We start from the raw sequence: 23609 nt of genomic DNA, 5'->3' as shown, positions 1-23609 counted from the left end.
GTTCTTTCTGCAAGAAAATGTCTTTATGTCTTGGGCAGGTCCGTCCATCCATGACCCCCTTGTTTGCAGTACTCTGGGCCATGGGGTCACTATGCTAGCAAAGATAGGGAAGGCACCTGGGGCTGTGGAGCTATCACTCAGACAGAGATGTCCACACCACCTGGGGGAGCAGGCGCTGTGCGGAAGAGAAGCCTGTGTTGGCTACCCAATCCCTGGAAACAACCGTGGGCTGCATGCATTGAGCATGCCTGGCATAATTACCCCTTGAGGGCACTGTGGCAGAGGGAGCTGTAAAGCCTGCGGTCGGCCACGCAGCCTGGCAGAGAAAGAATGCAGATTTACATCTGTATTGCTGTTGGGTGTATAGCACTTCCAGTTAGTTAAAGTAAACCACGTAGAGTCCAGCCTGAATCTGAAAGTATTGACTCCTTTTAAAAGGGGAGAATGCTATCTCTAACAAACCCTCTCTTATCTGAGCACAGATTAGAGGGCGAGTCAAAGGAGAGAGTTAGAGCTGGACAATAACCTTACTGTTTAGCAGGCATAATGTTATATTCCTGTATCCTTTACACATTCTATTCTTTCTCTCACAGCCACTTCAGAACAACATTTTAAGAAATCTTTCCTGTGGGGCAGCAGCTTTTTTTTTTTTTTTTAACATACAGTTTGTTATACACTTTGAGATTGATTCACCCATTTTGATGCCAGAAAGGAGGCTGAGGCAACTAGCTGTTCGGGCAGGCTGACAAATAAAAATGCCAAGCTGGAACAGAGACTGCATAAGGTGAAAATAGTTGATAATGAGGTATTTCATGCTCACCTTCCATCAAGCCAGGGAATACATTAACTGTCTCATTTCCTTATGCATAAGCCTCATTATCACTTATCAGAGTTGCTCTGATGATGTCAGTCCCCTATAGGAAAAGGCAGGGAAACTGCATTGAACATGATCAGGCTCTGATTGCAGTCTGCACTAAGGGCAAGACATTAAAAATGCCTGCTTACTGAAACACTTATCCACTTCAACGCCATAGGAATCAATTGGGAAAACACTAGATTCTCACACTTGGCAAAAAAACAAAGAAAAAAATGTTTATTACAATGAGAAAGAAAACTGTCAATGTCTTAGCCAGAAGCAGGCAATGGGAAACTACAGATATGCAAGGATAGCATGTACACAAATTAAAAAAAAAGAACATTTCTGCTTATCTACACATTTATTTGCATTGCTGTCATGGCCTAATGGTCTTACACAGGCCTAAAAGGCTAGCAGCACTAACTGGCAGAGCTTCATCTGCCATGCCCATCATCGCTGCATCATTTTCCCTGCATCCTCAGCCATATAGGAGAGGGGCCTGCCTTCAAACACCCATCCCTCCCTTCCTTGTACAAAATCCCTGTCACCTTCTAAACACTGCCATTATACAGATTGGCTGACATAGTGCCTTCTAGGCTAGGATGCCAACAGCACTTCCTGCTATCAGTACTCATGGCGGTAACTATGCAATGTATAAATAAATGGACACATCTGGAGGCCAAAGGTGACTATTGTCACTCATTCTTCTTGCTATTTTTCTAATGCCTGCTATTAGCAAAGAGAATGGGATACTCATCAGCTGATCCTAGGTAGCACAAGCAAATGGTCTCTTTAAATGCTAGTAATGCATATAAAGCCTGGGGACAATTTTCAAAATGGGCCGGCAAGTGAATTTTCAAAGGAAATGCCCCCTTTTTGTCCTATTTATGTGTGTCCATTTTTCCAACTTTTCCAGAATGGGTGCTCTTGCTTTCAGTCTCTGTATGTGTACTGTGCCATTTTCATCATGTGCTTTGGTCTTGATCCTCTATTGCATGCCGTAGAACAGCACATTTTGGAGCGGTGAAATTGGCGCTGTTTTTCAGTGCATGTCTTTTTTATAGTGCATGTGGCCTCTGCAGGATGTAACAAGGGGTGGCATGGAAATGAGATACGCGCAGAAAATCCAAGCAAAACAAATATCCATGCAGAATTGCGCTCTGAAGCCCCTAAGCAATAAACCCAGATATTTTTTTTCATAATCTATAGACTGCCATCACAAGGAGAAGTAGTAGATGTGGATAGCATGCAAGGAGAAATTGCTGTTAATAAGGAACTTAAATTTATCAGACATAGATTAGAGCATGCTAGCTCATGTTCATTTAGAAGTAGGGAGATACTGGAATCCTTGCCGAAAGCTGTGGAGTCTAACAGTGCTCAGGCACCAGTGGGCTTGGCATCAACAAGTCGAGATGGTGTCACTGAGGTCACAATGGGGGACAGCCTTGGGTGCACTGATCATCGGAACCATATAGCTTACTAGATCAAGGGTCCTAAGTTTCAGAAGGACCAACTTTAGGGAAATTAACAATTTGTGTTAAGGAAGTCATGTCAGTGATAGGGGATGGTACAGAGAAACTATGGACAGCAGTAACAAGAAGTATTAAAATGGCAACAAATCTTTGCTCAGGCATGATAACAAGAGGAAGAGAATAAAAAGACTACTATACTTAACCAAAGAAGAAGTAAAACAAAATATAACACTCAGAAAATGCAGACAGACACAGAATGAGGAAGATGGGGAAAATTCTATGCATACATTGTAGAATAAATATTTTCTAATGTTATTCCTGGTCTACCTTCTTTTCGTCTCATATAATGACTTCTGTTTTAGAACTTCCTTTTCACTCAAAAGGATTGCTTCTTTTATGATCTTATTGTACTGTTTTATGTTTGAATTTGTAAATATTAATTTATGAATATTTTTCCTTTAAACCACCTCAATCTCTCTTGCCTGGAGGGGTGGGATATAAATAATTATAAATAAAATAAATAAAAACAGTGGTGACCCATGATTGATTCTTGGTTGAAAGCCTTCCTCTGTCATAAGACAGTAGTGAGTTAGTGGTCTGGGAGTGGGACTGAAGATGGGAAGAGAAATGTCTAACCCCTTCATGATCTGTCACCAACCATGTGGGAGCTATAGTGGCAGATGCCGGTGAGAGGGGGACATGCAGCAGAGATTTGGAAGGGACTACAAAAGCATTCAGCATTTCTGACATGTGCCTGTTCCCTCTCCGACCTCTCTTCTGACTTCTGCCACTTAATTTTTCAACCTCCCGACAGGTGCTTACACTTAACTCCTGCCCAGGCCCAGGTGCTAAAAAAAAAACCCCTGCAGTAACGCCAGCGCAGCTCTCTGCATTGCCCATGAATAGTTAATTGCTCCTTTGCATGGCATTAGCATGGACTCATGCTAAACCAGCCGCGGCTTTTTGAGCGGTTTGCGCGTGCGGTTTTTCCCGCACCGACCGTGTTATTTCATGCATAAGATTAGCGTAGGAACACGTGTGTGATATCACATGCAAAAAAAGCTTATTACATTAGCCCCATTATCTCTGTTTCCTGCATATTGTCTTCCATTGTGCTACTCTTTTGTCTATTTGTCTTCTGTGCATCCCGCCTTTTAACTCTTTGTTCATTCTATTACCCCCTTGCATCGGAGTTTCTCCTCTCTTCTCATTTCCCCATCCTTCCCAGCCCATGCCGCAGACTCCCTGAAGGGCTAACGTCCAACAGGAGGAAGAAGAGGTCTCCTGGAGGCAGTGAGAGGATCTCTGCTCTACCTAGAAACTGCAAATGCTCTCCGCCTTCTTTCCCACTCACCTTTTCTGCTTTTTTTCTTTTTGCAGGCATAATGGTACCGTCTGCCTAAAGGGAACCAGAGATAGAATTGGAATAGAGTAAAAGAAAATAGTGTGGCACAAGCCAGCTCCCATGATTTTCCTCAGGAAGAAATGTTTAAAAATTCATTTTTCCTAGCAAATGGGGATAATGGCTACCTCGTGGGCGAAAGAAAGGTCAAGTCAGACGTGTTCCTTCTGTGAGCAGGAGTACTCTATTTAGGGCAGAGGCCTCGGGAAGTGAAGAAAAGTCACATAGCCACATGGCTGGTTAGCCATTTGTGTGCAGGAGAGGAAGATGCAGACGATCCTGCTAATAAAAGTATAAGTGGATTCTGCCTACTGCTTGATCCAAATATTTGTATTTGGGCCCTTGCGAATGAATTTTTGAGAGTTTAGAAATGCACCAAATAATGACCACATATCCCTTTTCCCAACAGTAGATATATGGGGAAAACCAGATATTTGGTTGCAGTTCATTTCCTGTAGGCCAAAACCATCAAGAGGTGAATCAATTCTGTGTTCTTTTCTCATTGTAAATTAGAAGTAAGCGGTTACTAAGCATAATGCTTAAGCCTCTCTCCTTATCTCACATCTTCAAAATGGCATCTCTGGTCCACCCACAGCTACGAAATAGTGCCTGTTAAGTTACCACGTACAGGCTTTCTGGTGAGATGATGCTGTAGAGTGCCATCACTACCATTAGCAATGCATGCAAAGATACATGAATAGTGTTAATGCCTTTTCTTTTTTAAGTTATTATAGTACAAAAAAGTTATATAATGGTCTGCAATCATCTTTTTATATATATTTGAAAAGCCTAGGATTTGAAAACAAGGTACTCAAAGACCAGAAGTAAATACTGTATGAAACGCCTTGTTTCTGTAGAAGATAGTACTTATGTGACAGGAAGAGCTTTCTCTAAAGAAAAATGGATCTTGAAGGCTTGTTAACTCAACATTTTAAAAAGTTTCATGTTCTCTGCTGATTGGGATTAAAACATGTCATTTGATAGTTTGTGGATATTCTAAAACTTACTGTATGCTTTTTTTATTTGAACCATTGCATCTATTTTGAGATTCTTAGCATCTGTTTCTTTCCAACTAAACTTGTTTCTGAGTAATAAACATGTATATTTAAAAAAAAAAATTATTTTACTTCTAGCTTGCCATTAACTCTAAAAATGTTTTTGGATGGAGGCAGCATGTGTTGATTACTTTACATATTCTTTTCCTTGTACAATTGTTCTTCACCATACAATGAGTGCACTGAAAGTTTCGTAATAAACAGGCAGCTCACAAGAACCAAAGCCAAAGCATGGGGAAAGCAGCAAGATTAGAATACATCAAATGAGAGCAGACTGAAAGAATAAATTTTCTGTAAAAATTGTGATCTATACAGGACTTAATTCACATAGACACTTAACAATAAAGAATATTTGTTTTGGCGGTGGAAGCTCAAACATCTGTTTTAACTTGCTTTATATATATATATATATATATATATATATATATATATATATACTTTACTTTCCAAAATCTATATAGGGCTCGATTCACCCAAAATCATTTTGGCCTCTTGAGGACAAATGGAGCATGAAAGCAGCTGTTGGACCAAAAAGATATTCATTGTCTAAAAAGAGATTCTAAGTGTATTGAAGGAGTTACCCTAGACATTCCTTCAACAGCTTCCACACTATCCACGGGTCTTCCCACAAACACTTATTCACCCAAATATATATATATGCATATTTTATTCACCTCTGGGAGCCCTCAGCCATGAATATATTAACTTTAGCATGAAGCTAGCATAAGTTTGGGCTGGAGTCCTACCACAGTCACACATATACCAATATTTCCTATGAGTGATTTTACCCTGTATAAAATAAGAAAAAATAAATAGGAAAACTAATTATAACAAATTCCCTTCTTTTACTTTGCTGCATAGCTTCCCCTACAATTTTTTGAATAATGATTCCCTATTTTTAAGCACTAACATTTCATTTCTCATGCAAAAGTTGCATTTAAAGGGTCAATGGCAGCCACTTTTCCTGCCAGAGATACTTTCAAAAACTATTCTGCTCTAACCTACTGTCTATATTAGCCTATGTATTGTGCGTACTATGATTTTAATTATGCATGTTCAGTTGTTATCCACCAAGACCTGTGGATTGGTGGAACAGAAAAATTTTAAAGTAAATAAATAAATGTGGTCACATCTTGCACATTCAAGCTTGCACGTCACATACTTTCTACTTGAATGATATATTATATATATATATATATATATATGTACCTTTTGTGTATATTAAATAAGCATATGCAATACTGCTAAGAAGAACTCCAGCATACCAGCTATTTATAATCACAAGCATTACTACAGAGACATTTTTCAAGTTGCTCATGATGCTGTACACATATACAACTCAAACCTCTCTTTCACCCCACACACACAAACAGCAGGTGATGAATTTGTTGATCAGGTTCCCTAGGTCTTATGTTAGTGCTCACACATTAAGGCAGAGCCCACTGTAGGAGTACAAGTGTGATCGTGGTAAATATCCCCATGACTGAGTTCTGGTTGGTAGGTACAGAAGAGAATGAACCCTTGTGTGCAGTGTTGAGAAACAAGTGTAACATGAATATAGTATGTGATGAGTCCTCCTTTTTGTATGTTAGTAGGTGATAATGGTATCACCTTTCACCCTGGGTATTTGTAAAAATTTATATCCCCATCTACCGGTTCAGAAGAGCATTGACATATTGTTCACTGTTCCACAATTGCACACAAGTTTAGCCTCTTGAAAATCCAATTTTACTATGTGAACCATGCTGCAGATTTCCTGTTGCTGATTTCTGAAAAAAAATGAGACCCTTTGTTGTTTTTTTTTTTCCTGAGGTCTGTGTACATGGGACATTTCCCTAATTCCTATATAGCAATTTTGCTATTTTATATTGAAATAAAAATGTTTTTGCTCAATAAATGAAACACTGCTTTTCCTTGTTTCCCCATTGATTCCAGTGGAGCTGGGTGGTATAAGTGCTTGTGTGTTTCTTTGAATGAGACCGCATGATTGTTGAAGTGTGGGCAAGAGTGCTCAGTTTATTGTCCTTAGTTTAAGCTAACATCTGAGTAGGCACATTATTCAGAAGGCTTCCTCTGCCCAGTTTCAAATCATGGTGAGAGAGTGCGTGCAAAACTGAAAAGGGATAATGAGGAATAATGTATATTGCATGAAGTTTATAACATATATTATATAATTCAAAGTGGGGCATCAGCCTAAAATGTATAAAGGGGTTATTTGGTTTTCTCAAGGAACACAGGGCCTCTAAGTTACACTTTTTTAACATAGAATGTGATTTTTTATTTGTGAAGCTCTGCAACTTTCTAACATACATATTTCTATGTCCCTAATTTGGGTGAATCGAGCCCTTAAAATTTTCTGAGTTTTACAGATGCGAGTCAGGTAGCACTGTATTTTTTTTTTCCACTGCTAAGATGTCCCAAGGTGGATATCCTCTGCCATCCACAGTTCACTGAGTTAGGGCTTACAAATCCATCCCGAAGACTGGGAAAAAGTATTAATTCTGGAATCTTCATTAGTCAGCATAGATGATAAATCCAGAAAAAGTGCTGTATTTATTGTTATTCCCTCCATGTGCTTTGCCTCCATCTAACTTAATGTAGACCTCATCCCCAGGCTCTAAATGAAGAACCACACTGTTACTGGCATAATCGTAATTCTGGTCAGCATCCTGAGCGATGGCACTTGCGCGGACCTGCACAAAATACACATGTGTTAATACTATGTTCCTGAATAATAGATATAAAACAGACCTTTGAAGAATTCATACTCAGTGTTTTTTCATTATTTTTATATCTGCCATACCTCTAGACAATGGTTTTCCTGTAAAAATGATGCTAATGGCAAGATTTTTCCAACAGCAAAAGCAATGGTATTGTAAACAGTAGCCAGTGATTTGTGAGATCCATCAACACTGCAAAATTGGACAAATGTACATCTGTCATATTTAATTCTCCCTAAAGGAAAATATTACAAAGAGCAATTCACTTGTGGGTCAAGACAGCTATTACCCACACATAGGGATTGCAGTATCCTAACTGGCATAGCATAGTCTGGACAACATTCTCTCATAAGCAGCTAAATTCTACAAGTTATTGTAACATTAAGTTTTTCCGGAAACAATTGCTAATATAGTAGATGATATGGAAATGAAGAATAACAATTATACATATATATGTGTAGAATATAGTAATACCCTTTTATTTTATTGTATAGTAGATGATGGTAGATAAGGACCATTTGGCCTACCAGTCTGCCCAGTTTCCTCTGTATCGCTCCATGGTGAGACCGCACTTTGAATACTGTGTGCAGTTCTGGTCACATCTCAAAAAGGATATAGTTGCACTGGAGAAAGTGCAGAAAAGGGTGACCAAAATGATAAGGGGCATGGAACGGCTGTCCTGTGAGGAAAGGCTAAAAAAGTTAGGGCTGTTCAGTTTGGAGAAGAGACGACTGAGGGGGGGATATGATAAGAGGTCTACAAAATCATGAAAGGACTTGAACAAGTTAATGTAAATCAGTTATTTACTCTTTCAGATAATAGAAGGACCAGGGGGCACTCCATGAAGTTAGCAAGTAGCTCATTTAAAACAAATCGAAGAACATTAATTTTCACTCAGCTCATAGTTAAGCTCTGGAATTCATTGCCAGCGTATGTGGTTACAGCAGTTACTATAACTGGGTTTAAAAAATATGTTTGGATAAGTTCCTAGAGGAAAAATCTATAAACTGCTATTATGGTAATTAATAAGCAAAAGTAGCTTGTGATTAATCTAATGTTTGGGTACTTGCCAGCTACTTGTAACTTGGATTGGCCACTGATGGAAACAGGATACTGGGCTTGATGGACCCTTGTTCTGGTGCTCTACTACTTTGGGAGATGAACATATAAAGTCCCATACTTAACACCAGCTCTTCCCTCCCCACCCCCACATCCTTCATGTTATTTACTCCACCACGCAACCTTTTTCCTGTCACTGCTCTCTGTATCTATCACAAGCATGTTGTAGATAGATGACATTATGTTTTCTATAACAAACTAAAGTGAAAGAATCCCTTGCTTATGATCTTTAAGTTCTGGACCTCTGTTCACCATTTGCAGAACAGGTCCTGATATCTTATAGATTACAGTCATGGTCAATTCTATTTTTATCGTAGAAAGACATTCTCACCAAATTGTTCATTTATACAACTCTCCCAATGTCACCAAAATGTCTGTTCCCACCACCACTACAGTGCTATACTTTTGGAGAAAAAAAAACCCCCAGGGTGCCTGTAAAGTTTCTCATCTACTTTTCAGCTTTATTCGCTACATCTTGCATCATCTATTAGTATTTTCGTTGTTTAGAATACAAGCCCAAATCCTCTGATAAAGCAACAGCTTCCACTAATTTCAGAATCTCATGCAAGCAACATTTCGATTTGTGCATAGCACTGAGAGCTAAAGAGCAGACATACGGCAGAAGACTTTTTAATATGGGGACTGGCTGCAAGAAGCAGTGCCCAGCTTTTATTTGGAAAAAAAAAAAAAAGTATGAAAATATAAGCTGTCAGGACCGAAAAAAAAAGGACACTTTAAAATAAGACCAAAGAAGAAAGACCACGGGAGCAAGGAATGGGCAAATGCCTATTTTAAAAACCCTTCTAGCTAGCACGGCTGCTTTAAATTTAATCTATAACTTGTACTATTTTGGTTTTGCAGGGTGAGGTATTTCATCTTTAGAAATGATCCTTTCAGCTAATTCAGAACGTCTGCTTTGCTGCTTGGTCCTTAGATAGGATAGCTATACCTAGCGGCATAAAGACGCAAGTGATTTACTGGCTTTGTAAATCTGAACTAAGTAATAATGCATGACTTGGCAATGTGCAATATGCTGAATTTTTTTTTGTCCTTTCTGAAATTCAGAAGAGATGAGCTGTAATTCATAAAGGTTCATGCATCCTTATCCTTTTTAAAAGTTTAAATGAGAGCTTTTGAAATTAATTTTTTTTTTATGTGAGCCAATCTCACAGTTTTGAAATGCTAGTAAAAAAAAAAAAGTTTTAATGATTTCAAATCTAATAGGCTGTTCAGAAGTTTATAAGGTCACAATGCAAAATAGCATGTCATGCTAACACAGGCAGTATAATAAGAATCCAGATAGTAACCACTCATTCAAATGAAGTTCTTTTCTCCCTCTGAGATTGTTAAGATTGTATGTTCCAATCTTTTTTGTAATTTCTTTTTTTGTAATGCTAATCTCATATACAGCACAATCGACCTATTGCCACTAGCCTGCATTAGACCTAACATAAAAGATGTTTGTGATATTGACTTTGAAATTAAGTGTGCAATCTGGAAATTGCCCACACAGTTCTAAAATTCACAGGTGCTTTCAGTGCATGTACTTTTTACCAGTTTTTTTTAAAAGAGAAAAAAAATGGGTGATTAGTGTAAATGGGTACATTAAATTACCCCGTGCTTTGCGCCTGCTGTTTTGTGCAGCACTGGGGGAGGGTACAATAGTGCATATGCTTTTGAAAATGTGGGCTGTTTTTCCTTCAATAACCTAAATACTCCTTCAGGCAGGTGGAAGCTTGTACCTACTTTTAGCTGGACTGAGTGAGGGCAATTTTCAGACAAGCAAATGTACCCAAGTAAAAGGCTTTGAAAAGTGCCTTCTAAATGGTTTATAAAAGTAATTAAAGATGATGGCGACTGGACAAAGGGACTGCAAAACCCTTCCTAGCCTGTATTTCTAAAAAAAAACTCAAGAACCTGCAATCTTAGAAACCCTGTGTAGTATGTGTACAGCTAGAAAGTCCTAGGAATAATCATTGATCTAATGTGCATTACCCTTTAAACTTTTAACCACCTTTCCATTAAAAGCTAGTCTACCGGGTGTTGCATAACCTTTGCCTCCCCCCCTAGCGCCCCACTGGATTATCCCACTAATATATATTTTTTTACCATTTTGTAGAACATTCAAGTTGGAATTTAACAGTACCTTACGCATTACTTAAATGTATTATTTATGGCCGGAACATACGTTAGCAACACACAGCATCAGATTGACCGTATTAAGTGTATTGCATTTTGTGAGGCGCGTGATGCTGGAGCAACCTTTATAATGAAAAAGTGGATTGCCGAAAAATTAGGTTGAAGTGAAAGCTGGGTTCACAGGACATGGGGTAAGACTATCGATGAGTGTCTTAATGAATCTGATGATAGTCGATCGCTAACAACAAGCAGAGAAAAAGCTATTCCCCCACTCATTTTAAAGCCATTTTGCAAGCTAACGGTGGGCACGCCAACTCTTAATTATATGTTGTTTAATTCCATTTTGAATGCTGATTAAAATGGTATATTGCATTTTTTAAATCTGATTTCTGGTTGCTGCTGCAGTGGGGGATGCAAAGGTTATGCAACACCTGGAATATTTGCGACATGAAAATTTTATCTAGCAATTGAAAGTTTCTAGGCTGTATCAATGTTTATGTGGTTAAATACACTCCTGATCTTTCCATGTCTTATTCGCTTTCAAAGCTGTCTCAGCCAAAGAAGGCATCTATGTAGTCTCAATAACCTGATATATTATACCAAACGTAAGCAACTTCAGTCCTTGGATGTCACAAGCTAGTCAGGTTTTAAGTGTGGAGATCACGAAAACCTGACTAGCTTGCGGCACTCGAAGATCCGAGTTTCCCAAGTCTGTATTACACTGGTTTTTTTTGTTGTTCCAATGAAAAGTATACCCTCCAGGATTAATATAGCTACTAGAATTCTGTTTTTAGAGCTGCATGTTGTTAATGCAGTTACATCGTGGATCCCTCTTATATGCACATTCTTGTGACCTAGGAAATGAACACGCAATGATCTGAAATCATGTGCAGCTTGAGAACGTTGTTTAGTTGCTAACGCATGATCTCCCTTAGTCAAGTTTTGCTATCTAGCATAAGCAGACAGTTCTGGAGGTGGATTTGGATTTATGACCAATAAAGTAAGTCTAATCAACGCAGTCTGCAGATATTTTTAGTAGGCAGACATTTGTAGTAGTTTTCCTAACTACTAAAAATATCTGCAGACTGCATTGATTATGTATCACTCTCCTCCTGCTGCCGCTACTGCCATATGAAGCCATGTGAGTTACTCTGAACATGGTTGCAGGCCTCTTCTAAGTTCAGTTGTAGGGCAGAATACCATATATTTAACATGGTAATACTAAGGGAGAAGTGGAAAAAGTTAGTAAACCTGTATAGATGCATCTGAAAGACAATGTATTTGTTACAAAGGAAAAGATAGTGGTATCAAATGGTTGTATATTAAATAAAAATGTGCATGCACCAAAAAATTGGTCCAAGTGAAATTAATTCTCTGGCACAGATTTTCCCATTCATACTTCTAATATTATTGCATGTCTTTTTCTCCTTATCAATAGGCACACCATACTCCCTAGGCATTCTGTCATTACTACAGGTAATAGTACTCTTTCAAAAGGGCCTATGATCTAAACAATTTTCCCATAGTCAGGAGAAGGGCAATTTTCAAAGGGATTTGCCTGGGTAACAAAGCTGAAAATTGCCCTCTTCTCAATAGCTGAAAATGTACACACTGTTTCCCTTTGAAAATTAGCTTACAGACCCAAGCTACCCAAGCAATTTAAAATGTACTCCCAAAATGGAAGAACCTTCTGTGCAGGGGTCTCCAAATGCAGACCTCAAGGACCACAAACCAGTTGAGGTTTCAGAATTTCCACAAAGAGTATGTATGAGATCTAATTGCATGCGCTGACTCCACCGCATACGAGTTTACCTCATGCATATTCATTTTGGATATTCCAAAAACTTGACTGGCTGGGTGTCCATCAGGACAGTTTTGGGAACCACTGTACTAAATTTTAGTTTTTAAAGTTTATGCATCTCTGGTCCTGGACTTCCACAAACAGGTTGAGTTTTCATGATAGCCACAATCAATATGCTTGTGATCTATTTGAATAAACTGGAGCCAGGGAATATAAATCTCTCTCATTCATATTCATAGTGGATATCCTGAAAAGACTTGTTTGAGGCTCTTGAGGACCAGAGTTGGCCACCTCTGTAATATGGTTTGGCAGGATCTTTTGCTCTTATAAATTCTCCCCATTAAGAGGAAGGAGTGCAGAACTCTATTTTGTATATTGATAGGTATGCATCTTTCTTTTATTTCTTTAACACACTTGATTTTGGTTTAAAATAGTAATGAACAGACCAATCACATTTCACCTTTAAAGCACACTGTTCAAGGGTAAGTCTTGTTCTGGATTGAGTGCTCGGCCTCCATCATATTTTATCTGCAGTTACTGATGTCCCCATTTGTACAAGGTCCATTAATAATTTACATTTCACTTTATTTTCTGCACTGAATTATAAATGGATAAAACATTATTGTTAATCACCATAATGAAAATTACATTTCATGCATCATTTGGTGTTCAACATTTTCGTGAGTGGGAATACCCTAGACTGCTTCCAGTAGGCTGCCAAAATAGAAATAGCTCATCTCTTTCACAGAAACAAGTACAAACTCCTGACTATTCTGCTGATAAGGGTTGTTGGGTTTTTTTCCTATTTCTCTTTTATGAATTACAGCAAGAGCATTGTCCAATCCTCCATCCTCTTAAGATAAGGTATTTCCAAAGCAGTGGACAGAGACAGAACAGGAAAGGAGTATTTTTTGTCTCAAAAATTAGGAAAAATGTTTCAGCCGTTATTGATTTGTGATCCCTAAAATATTTGTAGGCAGTCAGGCCAAAGCTTTGAGTTTAAAAATAATCACTCTGATTGCACCTTTTTAGTTAACCAGAGCTCTGTTATAGAACTGAACTGAGAAGTCCTACAGTCATGTTCAGAGTAACTCTCATGACTTCCTATGGGTTTGATGTAATAAGGTGCACTTGGCAGAGCACACATTTTAATCCGCAGTTGTGCACACATGTTTTGTGCACAAACTTTACTGTCAATGCAGCAAGGAGGTTTGTGCACAAAAAAAAAAACCGGGCACACAACAATATGCATTGCATACTGATTAGAGCTCTCTCATGTAAACCCCATATTAATGATGGCATTAGCTATTACTCACCGCCCCCTCCCCCCCCCCAATACAGAACAGTGCACTGGAAACTTAATTCTTAATCAAAGATGAAGTAAAGTTTATATTGTGTTTATTTGTATTATTAAACTGAGTTTTTGTTGTTTTTATTGTACGGTGCAACATTGTTGTACACCGATCTGACCAGATCCGGTATCTGATGAACAGTATAGAACTAATAATAAATACATAATCTATGGGCAAAAGTTGGAATTTCAGTGCCAGTTGGGATTTTATACACAAAAAAAATCATACTTTGTACACACAAAATATGTTATGTTCTCTGTGAATAAAATATGATGTATGTGCCAAAAAACAAGTTTTCTGTGCTGAAAATATTTTTGTGTGCATAAGATATTTTATACAAGGAAAATATTTTCAAATTTCTGTGTATTTTTTAACTCCCATTAGCATACCATAAACTAACACAATTTTAGTTGTGTGTGTTAAGAAACTGTGCACTGAATTTCAGTGCAACACTTTAACATTCAGCTTATTATATTGGCCCCTATGTCAATAGCAGTAGGGAGGATGGAGAGTGATAGACACTGAAAGAACAAGGGTGAATTATCATGTTTGTTTAGGACTTTTGCAAAATGTGTTACTCAAATCTTATAATATTTAATACTTATGTTTATAATACAACAGAACTACATTTCCGTATTGAAGCATACATTGGAACATTACAACATCAGAAACATAGAAAAATGATAGCAGAAAAAAAACTGTATGGCCCATCCGTCCAATTAATTTAGCATTATAACTCTCATCACTTCCTTAGAGATCCCCTGTATTTATTCCATGAATTCAGATATTGTCGCTGCACTTCCTGTGTTTCCAGCTTTAAAAAAACCCCAAACATTGCAAAGTACATTTATAGCTAGTGAGATCAACACATTCAGCAGCACAACTATGCCACTGAATATATTTATTTATATTCTGCTTTTTGGCATTCAGGTATTTCCCTAACCCTAGAGGGGATATAATCTAATTTTGTACCTAAGGTGAGGGTGGGTAAAGTGACTTATGCAGGGTCATAAGGCATGATAATGGGATCTGAATGTTGGTTTCCCTGGTTTATAGCCCACTGCTCTAACCACTAGGCTACTCCTCCTCGCTGGCATTGCTAAAGTTATTCAACTCCTTTAGTCAGATAATGCTCAAAATCAGTGCTGCAGCTAACTTTGGATAAATGTGCTCCCCCCAGGAATGTCCCGGCCTACCTGTGACATTGCTGGATTCGTTTTTAGTCAAACAAAAACTTATCCGGCTATGGCAGGGATGGTCAGATCTGTATGATTTTGAAATCCTGGAAAATGGATAAATCCAGCACTTAGCCAGACAAAGAGGCTGAAAATTGACACCCCCCCCCCCCCCCCCAAAATAAGATATTTTAACTATCCCTGTTCTCCTTTTGTGCTAAAGTTTTCTACCCGAAAATTTGTGGAATTTAGTGATGTGGAAAAAAATAAAATGCCTTTCATGGAACAGCTGAATATCCACAAGGTCAACTCAAACTCCATTTTTTTTTTTGTTGTTGCATGAGAAGAAATATGGTGGACTAAATATCTCCAGATATTCAACTGTATACATAATCAGAAATCCTGCAGAACTATGACCACATGGAGTCAAGTTCAGAATCTGTCTTCTCTTTAACTCCTAAGGTTGACTTGCCTCAGCTTGGGTCTATGATTCTCCTCTGGGCCTGACCAGAAGGGAGACGGAGGGTAGGGTGGGTTTTTTTCAGCAGTGTTTGAATGGGAACTATATTGGATTTTCCCTTTGCCCTTGTGAGAAAAGGGGAAAGGAAGGGAAAGTTATTGTCTTTTTTTTTTAATTAGTTATTGTGTATGGTACTGCATTTGACATATAATTGCATTTAATGTCCTGGTGTACATGCCGCTATATATGATATATATGTTTGGAAATATAAGCCAGTCCGGGTCCTTTGCTGGGGTGGGTGGCATATAAATTGAAAGCATTATATAATAAATGAAAATCAAAAAAGTGTAACGATGTTCTAAAAATTCACAGAGGTGAAAGAGAGCCACATGTGGCTCCTAATCTGTAGGTTAAGTATCGGGGAGGTGCCATGTATGCAGCTGTCCTTCCTGAGATCATAAAAAGTCTCCCTGATACCCTGCTCCTAATCTAATTTGGTTAATTTGTGGCTAAACATTTATAAGAAATGCCTCCATTTTCAAAGGCCTTATAAAGCCTGAGGAGAAATCCCTTGGAAATGTGACCCAAACCAGGCCTTAATTTGTGGGGGAATGGCCTGGAATACAGTTCTGCCGCTCCTATTCAAATGTAAGAGGCAAAGCATCAGAGATATTCTCCTAAAGGGAGGAAGAGATGAACCTGGAGTAGCCACTCTGCTCCCTAAACCAGCCCCTCCTCTCCTATGCTGCAGGGAAGAGGAGGGGTGTGTGATCCTGAAGCAGACACTGCAGAGCAAATAAGTGATTTACCACAAATCCGAAACTTTTAGGCAGCAGTGCCAATCATTAAGGCTTGAACCCTGGTCTGATGATTGGCACTATTGCTCACAAGTTTCAAACTTGTGTTAATTAAACCCCTTTTTTTGTGTGTTACCCAAGGCTTAATTTCTGGCAGAATGACCCAATAAAATGGAGCAGAACTGGTGGTGTAAATCAATTGTGGCTCCCCCCCCCCCCCCCAGTATATTTCTCTCCCTCCCTACCCACTCTGGTTCCACTGTTTTATTTCCTTTTTGTCTACAAATTAAGCCCTGACCCAAGATCTTTATAGTTAGCTATACAATTCAGTTGAAGGATTAGCTAAAGGTTATTTGGGTTCCCTGTAATGTTACAGGTTTGATGCTGTAAGCCTGCATTCAGTTTTACAATAGCTCTGGTTACTATACAACACGCCTCAATGAAAACAGCAAAATATCCACTTCTCTCAGCCATGTAATTTTATGCTTATAATTAAGAGCTTACATGGCCTCAAGTGGGCATTCAACTGCCAAAGAGAACTAGCAAAAAGAAAAAGAAAAGTTGAGTCATTCGGGTAACATTTAAATCAAAAAATCACAAAGTTCACTTTTTCTACTTGTATTTTATTCCTGAGGATATATTTATCTTTAACATTTTTGAAAGCCACTTGGATTTTAGAAACCTCTCCCAAGCTTGTGAGGCTGCTCAACTACACATCATTAGAAACCCTACATGCATCCTACATGCAAAAGGGGAAGGTAGCACAACCAGTGATCTCAGAGACAGACTTTTAAAAAAAAAGTGCTGTGTCCATAATAGAAGGTGCACAGTTGTTTATTCCAAAAAAAAAGAAAAGAAAGAAAGTAATAAAGAGATAAATTTGACAACAGAAAAGTAAAGAGGAAGCAACAAAGCCAAGATACAATGAAAGTTAATCATTTGAGCAAACTGGACAAGACTGCTGTTTGACACTTAAATCTGTTCTTGGGATTCATCCTCAAAGGCCTTGTTTTACAGCGTTCTCAGTTTTGCAGTGTTTCCGAGGCCATGAACATGACCAAATGTAATCACTGTCTGCACCCTTCCTAATTTTACAGAGTGAGGAACGCCACTTTGGAAAATGCCCAGCCTCATCTTAACAAAGCTTTTCTGCTGTGCGGTCTATAGGAAAAAAGACATCTCTGAGAAACGAAAATAGTGCCCTTTGTAAATCCATGGCCAAGCTAATGCTGTACCCCACAAGTCAACAACCAAATTTTGAGAGTAATCTGTACAAAAAATGATAGTATTATTGGAGCCAGAGTTATGAAATCCATAAAAAGGAAAGGTAACAAATAATAACCTGTACTCTTTTGTGTGATCCTGGATTAGTTCAAATGAAATGGGTTTTATTTTATTTCTAGTAAACTTATTACAAAAAAAAGGGCTGTTTGCTGCTTTGGGCATGTTCTGTATCCTCTGAAATCTATGAACTAAAGCTATTCTAAGGATAGGCCTCTACTCTCTGCAAACGCTGGCGGTATGCAAAAAATAATGCACAATAATATTCGCTGGACAGAGCCGAGTATCCTTTCATGAAACGGATGGGGGAGGGGGGAACGCTGGGGCTGCAGATTTCCAGGTATGGACTATTTATACGATTCAGGAATGTGAGGAATATAAACCCGATGGCCTCCCCTGGTTCAGCTTCGTTAAAACAATGCCAGGCATCGCGAGGAAAACGAAAGAGAACGTGCCTGCTAATTAATGCCGGGATATGCAGAGATAGCAGAAGGCAGCCGACATGTGAGATCTGTAATGCGCTCTCTGCCGCTGATGAACCTTGCATCACTCCGCATTTGCAGTGAAGAAATGTCTTCCATCCAGCCCCCCCCCTCCCCCCTCCCCCAAAACCCCCTCCAGTCTAGTACAAACGGTACAAGAAATATTAACTGGCTCGATGGTTTATAGATTTGATTACCTAATTAGAAAGTGGCTTGACTTGAACCTATGACCTTTTTACAACCCAACCTAATCAGTGACCAGGTAGGTTATAAATTTAGCATGCTACTAGGCAATGCTTTTGGTATCATCCCCCCCTTTTTAAAAATAACGTTTCATGCGTACTGCAGACAAGAGACATAAAAACAAAACAAAATAAAACAAAAAAACAAGATCGGTATTTACAACAGGCCCTTCAAGCGCTGATTCTGCTCTGCATATCCTTAACCTACCTAAAAACAACAACTAGTATACAGAATGACTGGCAGGGGGTCCGTCCGCCCCTGTACTTAGTGACTAAGGTTCATTTTATTTTTCATCGGGGCTTTCGATATTTTTGTTTAAAGGTGTCCCAGAATGAGCATAGCAGGCATTCCTGGCTTCTCACCATCTCCGGGTTGCTGGATGTAAGAGGCATTCGTGTATTTGCTCAGAAAGTGCAACCACCGGATGATGAAAAGACTTCACCAGCCGCAAGCCACCGGGTGCAAATGGGGACAGCTAGACCTGCCGGAGAGCCTGCATGTGGTTTATGACTGCAGTCTCAAATTAAATTAAGTGATCGAAGTGGAAGCACTGGAGCTGTTAGCAGGGTTTCCTCCCAAGCCCCTTTACGAGATATTTATGGCGCCTCTTCCTCCACGCTTCGCGCCATCTGCCTGACGTCAGGAGTCGAAGAGGTGGCGGCTGCAGTTTGCTTGGCGCGATCTTTTTCCGCCTTCTCGTGGGAATCCCTCATCTTGGCCGTGAATTGCTCGTTTGGCGTTGAAACGCTTCCGCCCTCCTCTGAACTTCTTGCAGCCATCCCAGCCCGTTTCAATACTCTTTGCTCTCAAAGCTCCAACTTGATTCCTTCTCAGGAGAGGGTAGATGTGAATCCTAAAGAGAAGAAAGCAATCTCCCGCCTTATTTAATAAGTGGATTATAACACTAAAGATACTGAGTCTGCGTTATTAGCCAATAACTTAGACCTGGATCTGAATTATGGAAATTGGACCGGATTCCGGTTTTTTTTGGAAACCCATTTCAGAATTGTAGTCCCGTTACAGAAGTTGCCTTTCTCTGTAAAGTACAGTTCTTCCTGTATTTCATTCGTAAGCCGCCTACGGAAATTGGGTAGATTTACTCTGAAGCTTTCTCCCAGTCCAGGGCTCGGGAAAAGCTCTTTGGGGAAATCTGCCATCCAGATTTGTTTAAATCCTGGCCTTATGGGGGTTTCTCATAGAAGGAATCCATTGTAAATCTCGATACTTGTACACTTCCTGCAGCCAGCACGATACCTTCCACCTGGCAGCTCTTATTCTGGCAGCTACGAACCATTCCCGAGATCTGACTTGTAGAGGGAGATTGTTTGCGAAGTTTTGGGTTAGACAATGAAGCCTGATCAGCCTAACAATCTAAATGAAATTTATACTAATACAGAAATACGTGAATTTACATCGGATTAGAACAGTTTTTGAAGTGCAGCAATTTAGATGGAAGCCTGCAGCTTCAGGCTATTTTTATAATTGCACGGCGTGCAAGATTTAAATCGTATGATTATTTCCAGGCATGTGATGAACAGGGCGAATAATAATAAAGTTGTGTAATGAACGGATATCCATAGTACTAATAGTTTTAAAAGGATGCTCCGTATGTGATGCATTCCGTAAACGATGAGAAATCGGGATCCAGCCCTCCAAGGCTTTAGGCTAATTAGGCAAGAAGGAATCCCTTAATGAAGAGTGTCATCTCTATCCACAGCTGTAGCTTAGTTTTATGAGAATACACGCTGATAGTGTTCGTTTTGGAAATATCTTTGTGTTAGATAAGAATGTCTTATTTTATCAAGAAACGGAATCGGAACAGTAGCGCAAATGTCTTAGGCAGTCAAACGAATTTCAGTGAACTCCTCATGTGAGATGCTCTTTTTAAACAGAGAATGCTTTAAAAATGCAGATATGTTTTCCTTTCGTTTATCCTAATTTTAATACGCAAAATAAGTATGGGGGTGGGGGGTGGGGGGAAGGGTTGTCAGATCATATTTAACGTTTTTCGGAAAATGGTTCTTAAGGTTTTGGGTTTCACTGATTCCCACTTCCAGTTTTGGAGGATGTAACAAACGAGCATGTAACAGCTCTTCTCAAACCGAGTTCTGTTTTTAGAGAGGCAGATGTTCAACAATATGTTACCAACTTATTTTCCTGACTTCACAACGTTGCCCTCTTTCTGGGACTCTCCGGTCTTACTGTGCCTATTTTTAATCTACACTATTATCAGATCCCGAACCAGTGCAGTTCCAGCATCCGTATCAGTGTAATTTCTTACACAAGTCTCTTCTTGTACTCTGTACAAGTTGCATCACTTTGTTGTGTAAAAAAAAAACCAAAAAACAACAACCCCTAAAGGAATTTATCTGTTTTTTCTAATTCGTGCACTTTTAAGTTGCGACAGTAAAACTTTTGACTATTGGTTTACTCTCTTCTTTTAAAGAGTGGTGGTGGGGTTTGTTTGATTCATTTTCAGTTACACCCCTCCCCCCAAGTCCCCCTTGCCTGTAGTCCCCTCTTTTTGGCCACCCTCCTCTCTCCCCCGACCCATCCCGGCTCTCTCAAGCTTTATGCCAGGGAAATCACAGTGACCCTCAGCCTGGAGAAGGTTTCCTTCCTTCCTTCCTCCCGCCCCCTCCAAGAACGGGAAGGGTGAGCGCTCTGAGACAAGTGCACTTTGAAAAGAAAGAAAAAACCCAAAACTTCCAGTGCCCGCTTTCGGGATCGGGGTGCGGGGCGGTCTGGCATGCAGTGTGTGTGTGTGTGGGGCAGAGCCCTCCCCCCCCCCCCTCACCTGGTTGTTCTTGCAGAGATCCGCCCACATGCTGGTGCCGTCGCCTCCCCGCATCAGGACGTGGTAGGTGAAGAAGTAGATGCCCGGGATGGAGCAGGTGAACTTGCCCGTGGTGGGGTCGTAGTGGTTGCCCAGGTTGGTGACCACGTCGTCGAAGCGGAGCAGCTCGTAGCCCTCGTGCTGGCGCTTCAGGCCGGCGTAGAAGGCGATCTTGGGCACCGTGCTGTAGGTGGCGGCGCTGATGGCCCCGGCCGCGTTCAGCCCCGGCGGCCCGGGGGGGCCGGGCAGGCCCGGCCGGCCCGCCTCCCCCTTCTCGCCGGGGGGGCCGGGCTCGCCGGGCGGCCCGCGGGGGCCCGCCTTGCCCGGCCGGCCCGCCTCGCCCTTGGGGCCCTGGATGAAGGTGGGCAGGGACTGGAGCAGGCTGTGCTCCCGCAGCGAGGTCTCCGCCGTGGCCGCCGTGCTGGGGGCTTTGGTGCCGTAGGGGTCGCAGACCATGCGGCAGGTGCCCAGCATCTCGTAGTGGGCCGAGGTGCCGGCCGAGCTGACCAGCACCGGGATGAGGATGACCAGGAGCAGCACCATCACCACCCCCAGCGCCCCGGCGGCCATCAGCCGCTTCCTGCCCACCACCAGCCGGCTCAGGGCGGGCCGATCCTCCTGCCTGCCTTTGGACGAAATCTTGAAGGCTGGTCGGGGTCCTCCTTAAAGCCGAAAACAAAACAAAAAAAAAAAAAACCCTAGAAAGAGTTGGAGCGCTTTTGTTTTTGGGGGGGCTGGGGGAGGGGTGGGGTGAGGGGTCAGGGTCCGGTCCCTGGCCGTAGCTGGATCCGATCTCAGCCTCTCTCTCTCACACACACACACACGCAGAGTCCCCCCCACGCCCTTCACTGCTCCCTCAGGTGCCAGGTTGCGCACATGGTCGTCGGTGGCGGCTTCTTGCCTTCCTGCGATTGAGGCGGCGCGAAGTGGTCTCGGCTTCCTCCAAAGGAAACGTTGCCCTTTTGCATTACACGAGAGAGAGAGAGAGAGAGAGAGAGAAAAAAAAAAAAAAAGAATCGCAAATCTTCACTCAGCGTGACTGCCACCTCCGAAGCACCTCGAAGCTGCACATCCACGTGGGGCAGAGCAAAGCAAACCGCCTCCCAGCACTAAGGCATCTCACACTTTTATGCTCCTCGTGGTCATCGACTTTTTTTTTTTTTTTTTTGCATACTGTGCCAGTTCGGTTCAACTTTCCATCTTAAGCTGACTTGATCTTCTCCTTTCTAGGTCCTCCTTCCTTTTTTTTTTTTTTCTTCTCCAAACAACCAGTGGCGAGAAGCGCTGAGGTCCTCCCGAGCAGCTCAGCGGGGGAAGCGGGAGAGCGCAAGGCAGGCGCGCTCTCTGTGCCCAGATTTGTCACTGTTGCTTCATTAGCTGTCGCCGCCCTGGCAGCGAGTCCCCGGGGCACCCTTTCGTGCCCACGCGGTGCAGGGTCTCCTCTCTACGCTTCACGCCCTCTGATGGCAGGCGCCAGTCTGAACTTACCCTGCGCCTCCCCGCACTTGTCAGATCCCTCTTTCATGGGCAGCTCAAGTAAGCGCCTTTTTCAGCTAAAACAATAATTCTACTCATTTCCTTCCAATAGGTTTTAGCATTAACTCTATTTTTTTTTTTTTTTTTTTTTTACAGCTGCCTTCCCTTTATTTCTGCAGCCCTCCTGGTTTTGGCTTCAGGCTGCTCCGAAAGGCGGAAGGCGCAGGGAGAAAGCAGCTCTGGCGTTGGCATCTTTAAGAGACAATCGGGTCTTGGAGGAAGAGTTGAAAGGTCACCAGGCAGCAGCGCGATGCCTCGGGGAGGAGGAATATCTCTCTCGCCGTATGAACGTAACCGTTCCTTATGAGCTTCCAGTCACAGAGCAGGAGAGGGTATAATCTAGTCGCCAACCTCTCCTTGCACGCCTTTCCTGGATGATTTTTTTTTTTTTTTTTACAGTTTCAGTCCGTAATGACAGCTGCATGTTTGCCTCCCCTCCCCCAGGGCTTTAAACACTAGCATTGGTCGGAATTGTGATCCACGCAACTTTTCTGCCTTGGTTGCGAGTGACTGGACCCCTCCAATAATTCTTTCCTCCCCGCTTAAAGTTTCGCATTGGAAACGCTGGGGGTTTCTCTGCAAGCTTCTCCCTCCCCCAGAAATGACCTAGGATGTCATCACCGAGCGCTGCAAGGTTTGACTTTGCTCCTGGGAAAGTGTGTACCCTCTGAGCTCCCTAGCGCTCCGGTCGCCTTCCTTTTTTATACTTCTTTCTTTATTAAGGACTCGTTTGCCCCTTTTTACTTCTCTGTTTCCCGCTGCCATTTCAGCTTCTTCCCGTTCCCTTATTTCTCTCCCTCACAGTTATATCGCCCCAGGCTTTTCCTCCTCGTTTTCTTTACATATGAACTCTTTTCAGCATTCCTCCTTGTCAAACCTTTTT

The 23609-nt window shown here is 41.2% G+C and overlaps 1 protein-coding gene across 1 annotated transcript; it reads right to left on the bottom strand.

The window, feature by feature from the left end:
* Positions 1–640: 640 nt before the first annotated feature.
* On the bottom strand, positions 641–22352 carry C1QL3 (complement C1q like 3). Its single transcript, XM_029588775.1, has 2 exons — positions 21152–22352; positions 641–7478 (listed from the first exon to the last, which is right to left on the bottom strand). The coding sequence occupies exons 1-2, from the start codon at positions 21758–21760 to the stop codon at positions 7299–7301; spliced, it is 789 nt and encodes a 262-aa protein (XP_029444635.1). The 5' UTR covers positions 21761–22352; the 3' UTR covers positions 641–7298.
* Positions 22353–23609: the final 1257 nt, after the last annotated feature.

Source organism: Rhinatrema bivittatum, chromosome 2 (genome assembly GCF_901001135.1).
Source record: "Rhinatrema bivittatum chromosome 2, aRhiBiv1.1, whole genome shotgun sequence".
In the NCBI taxonomy this organism is placed as follows: Eukaryota; Metazoa; Chordata; class Amphibia; order Gymnophiona; family Rhinatrematidae; genus Rhinatrema; species Rhinatrema bivittatum.
This window is presented reverse-complemented; position numbering and strand designations above follow the sequence as displayed.

Bases quoted from the DNA above. Each gene is read 5' to 3' on its own strand.
- C1QL3 (XM_029588775.1), bottom strand. From the start codon at position 21,760: ATGGCCGCCGGGGCGCTGGGGGTGGTGATGGTGCTGCTCCTGGTCATC. The intron at 7,479-21,151 runs GTGAGGGGGGGG...TATTTTGTGCAG, and splicing joins ATCTCTGCAAGAACAACCAG to GTCCGCGCAAGTGCCATCGC.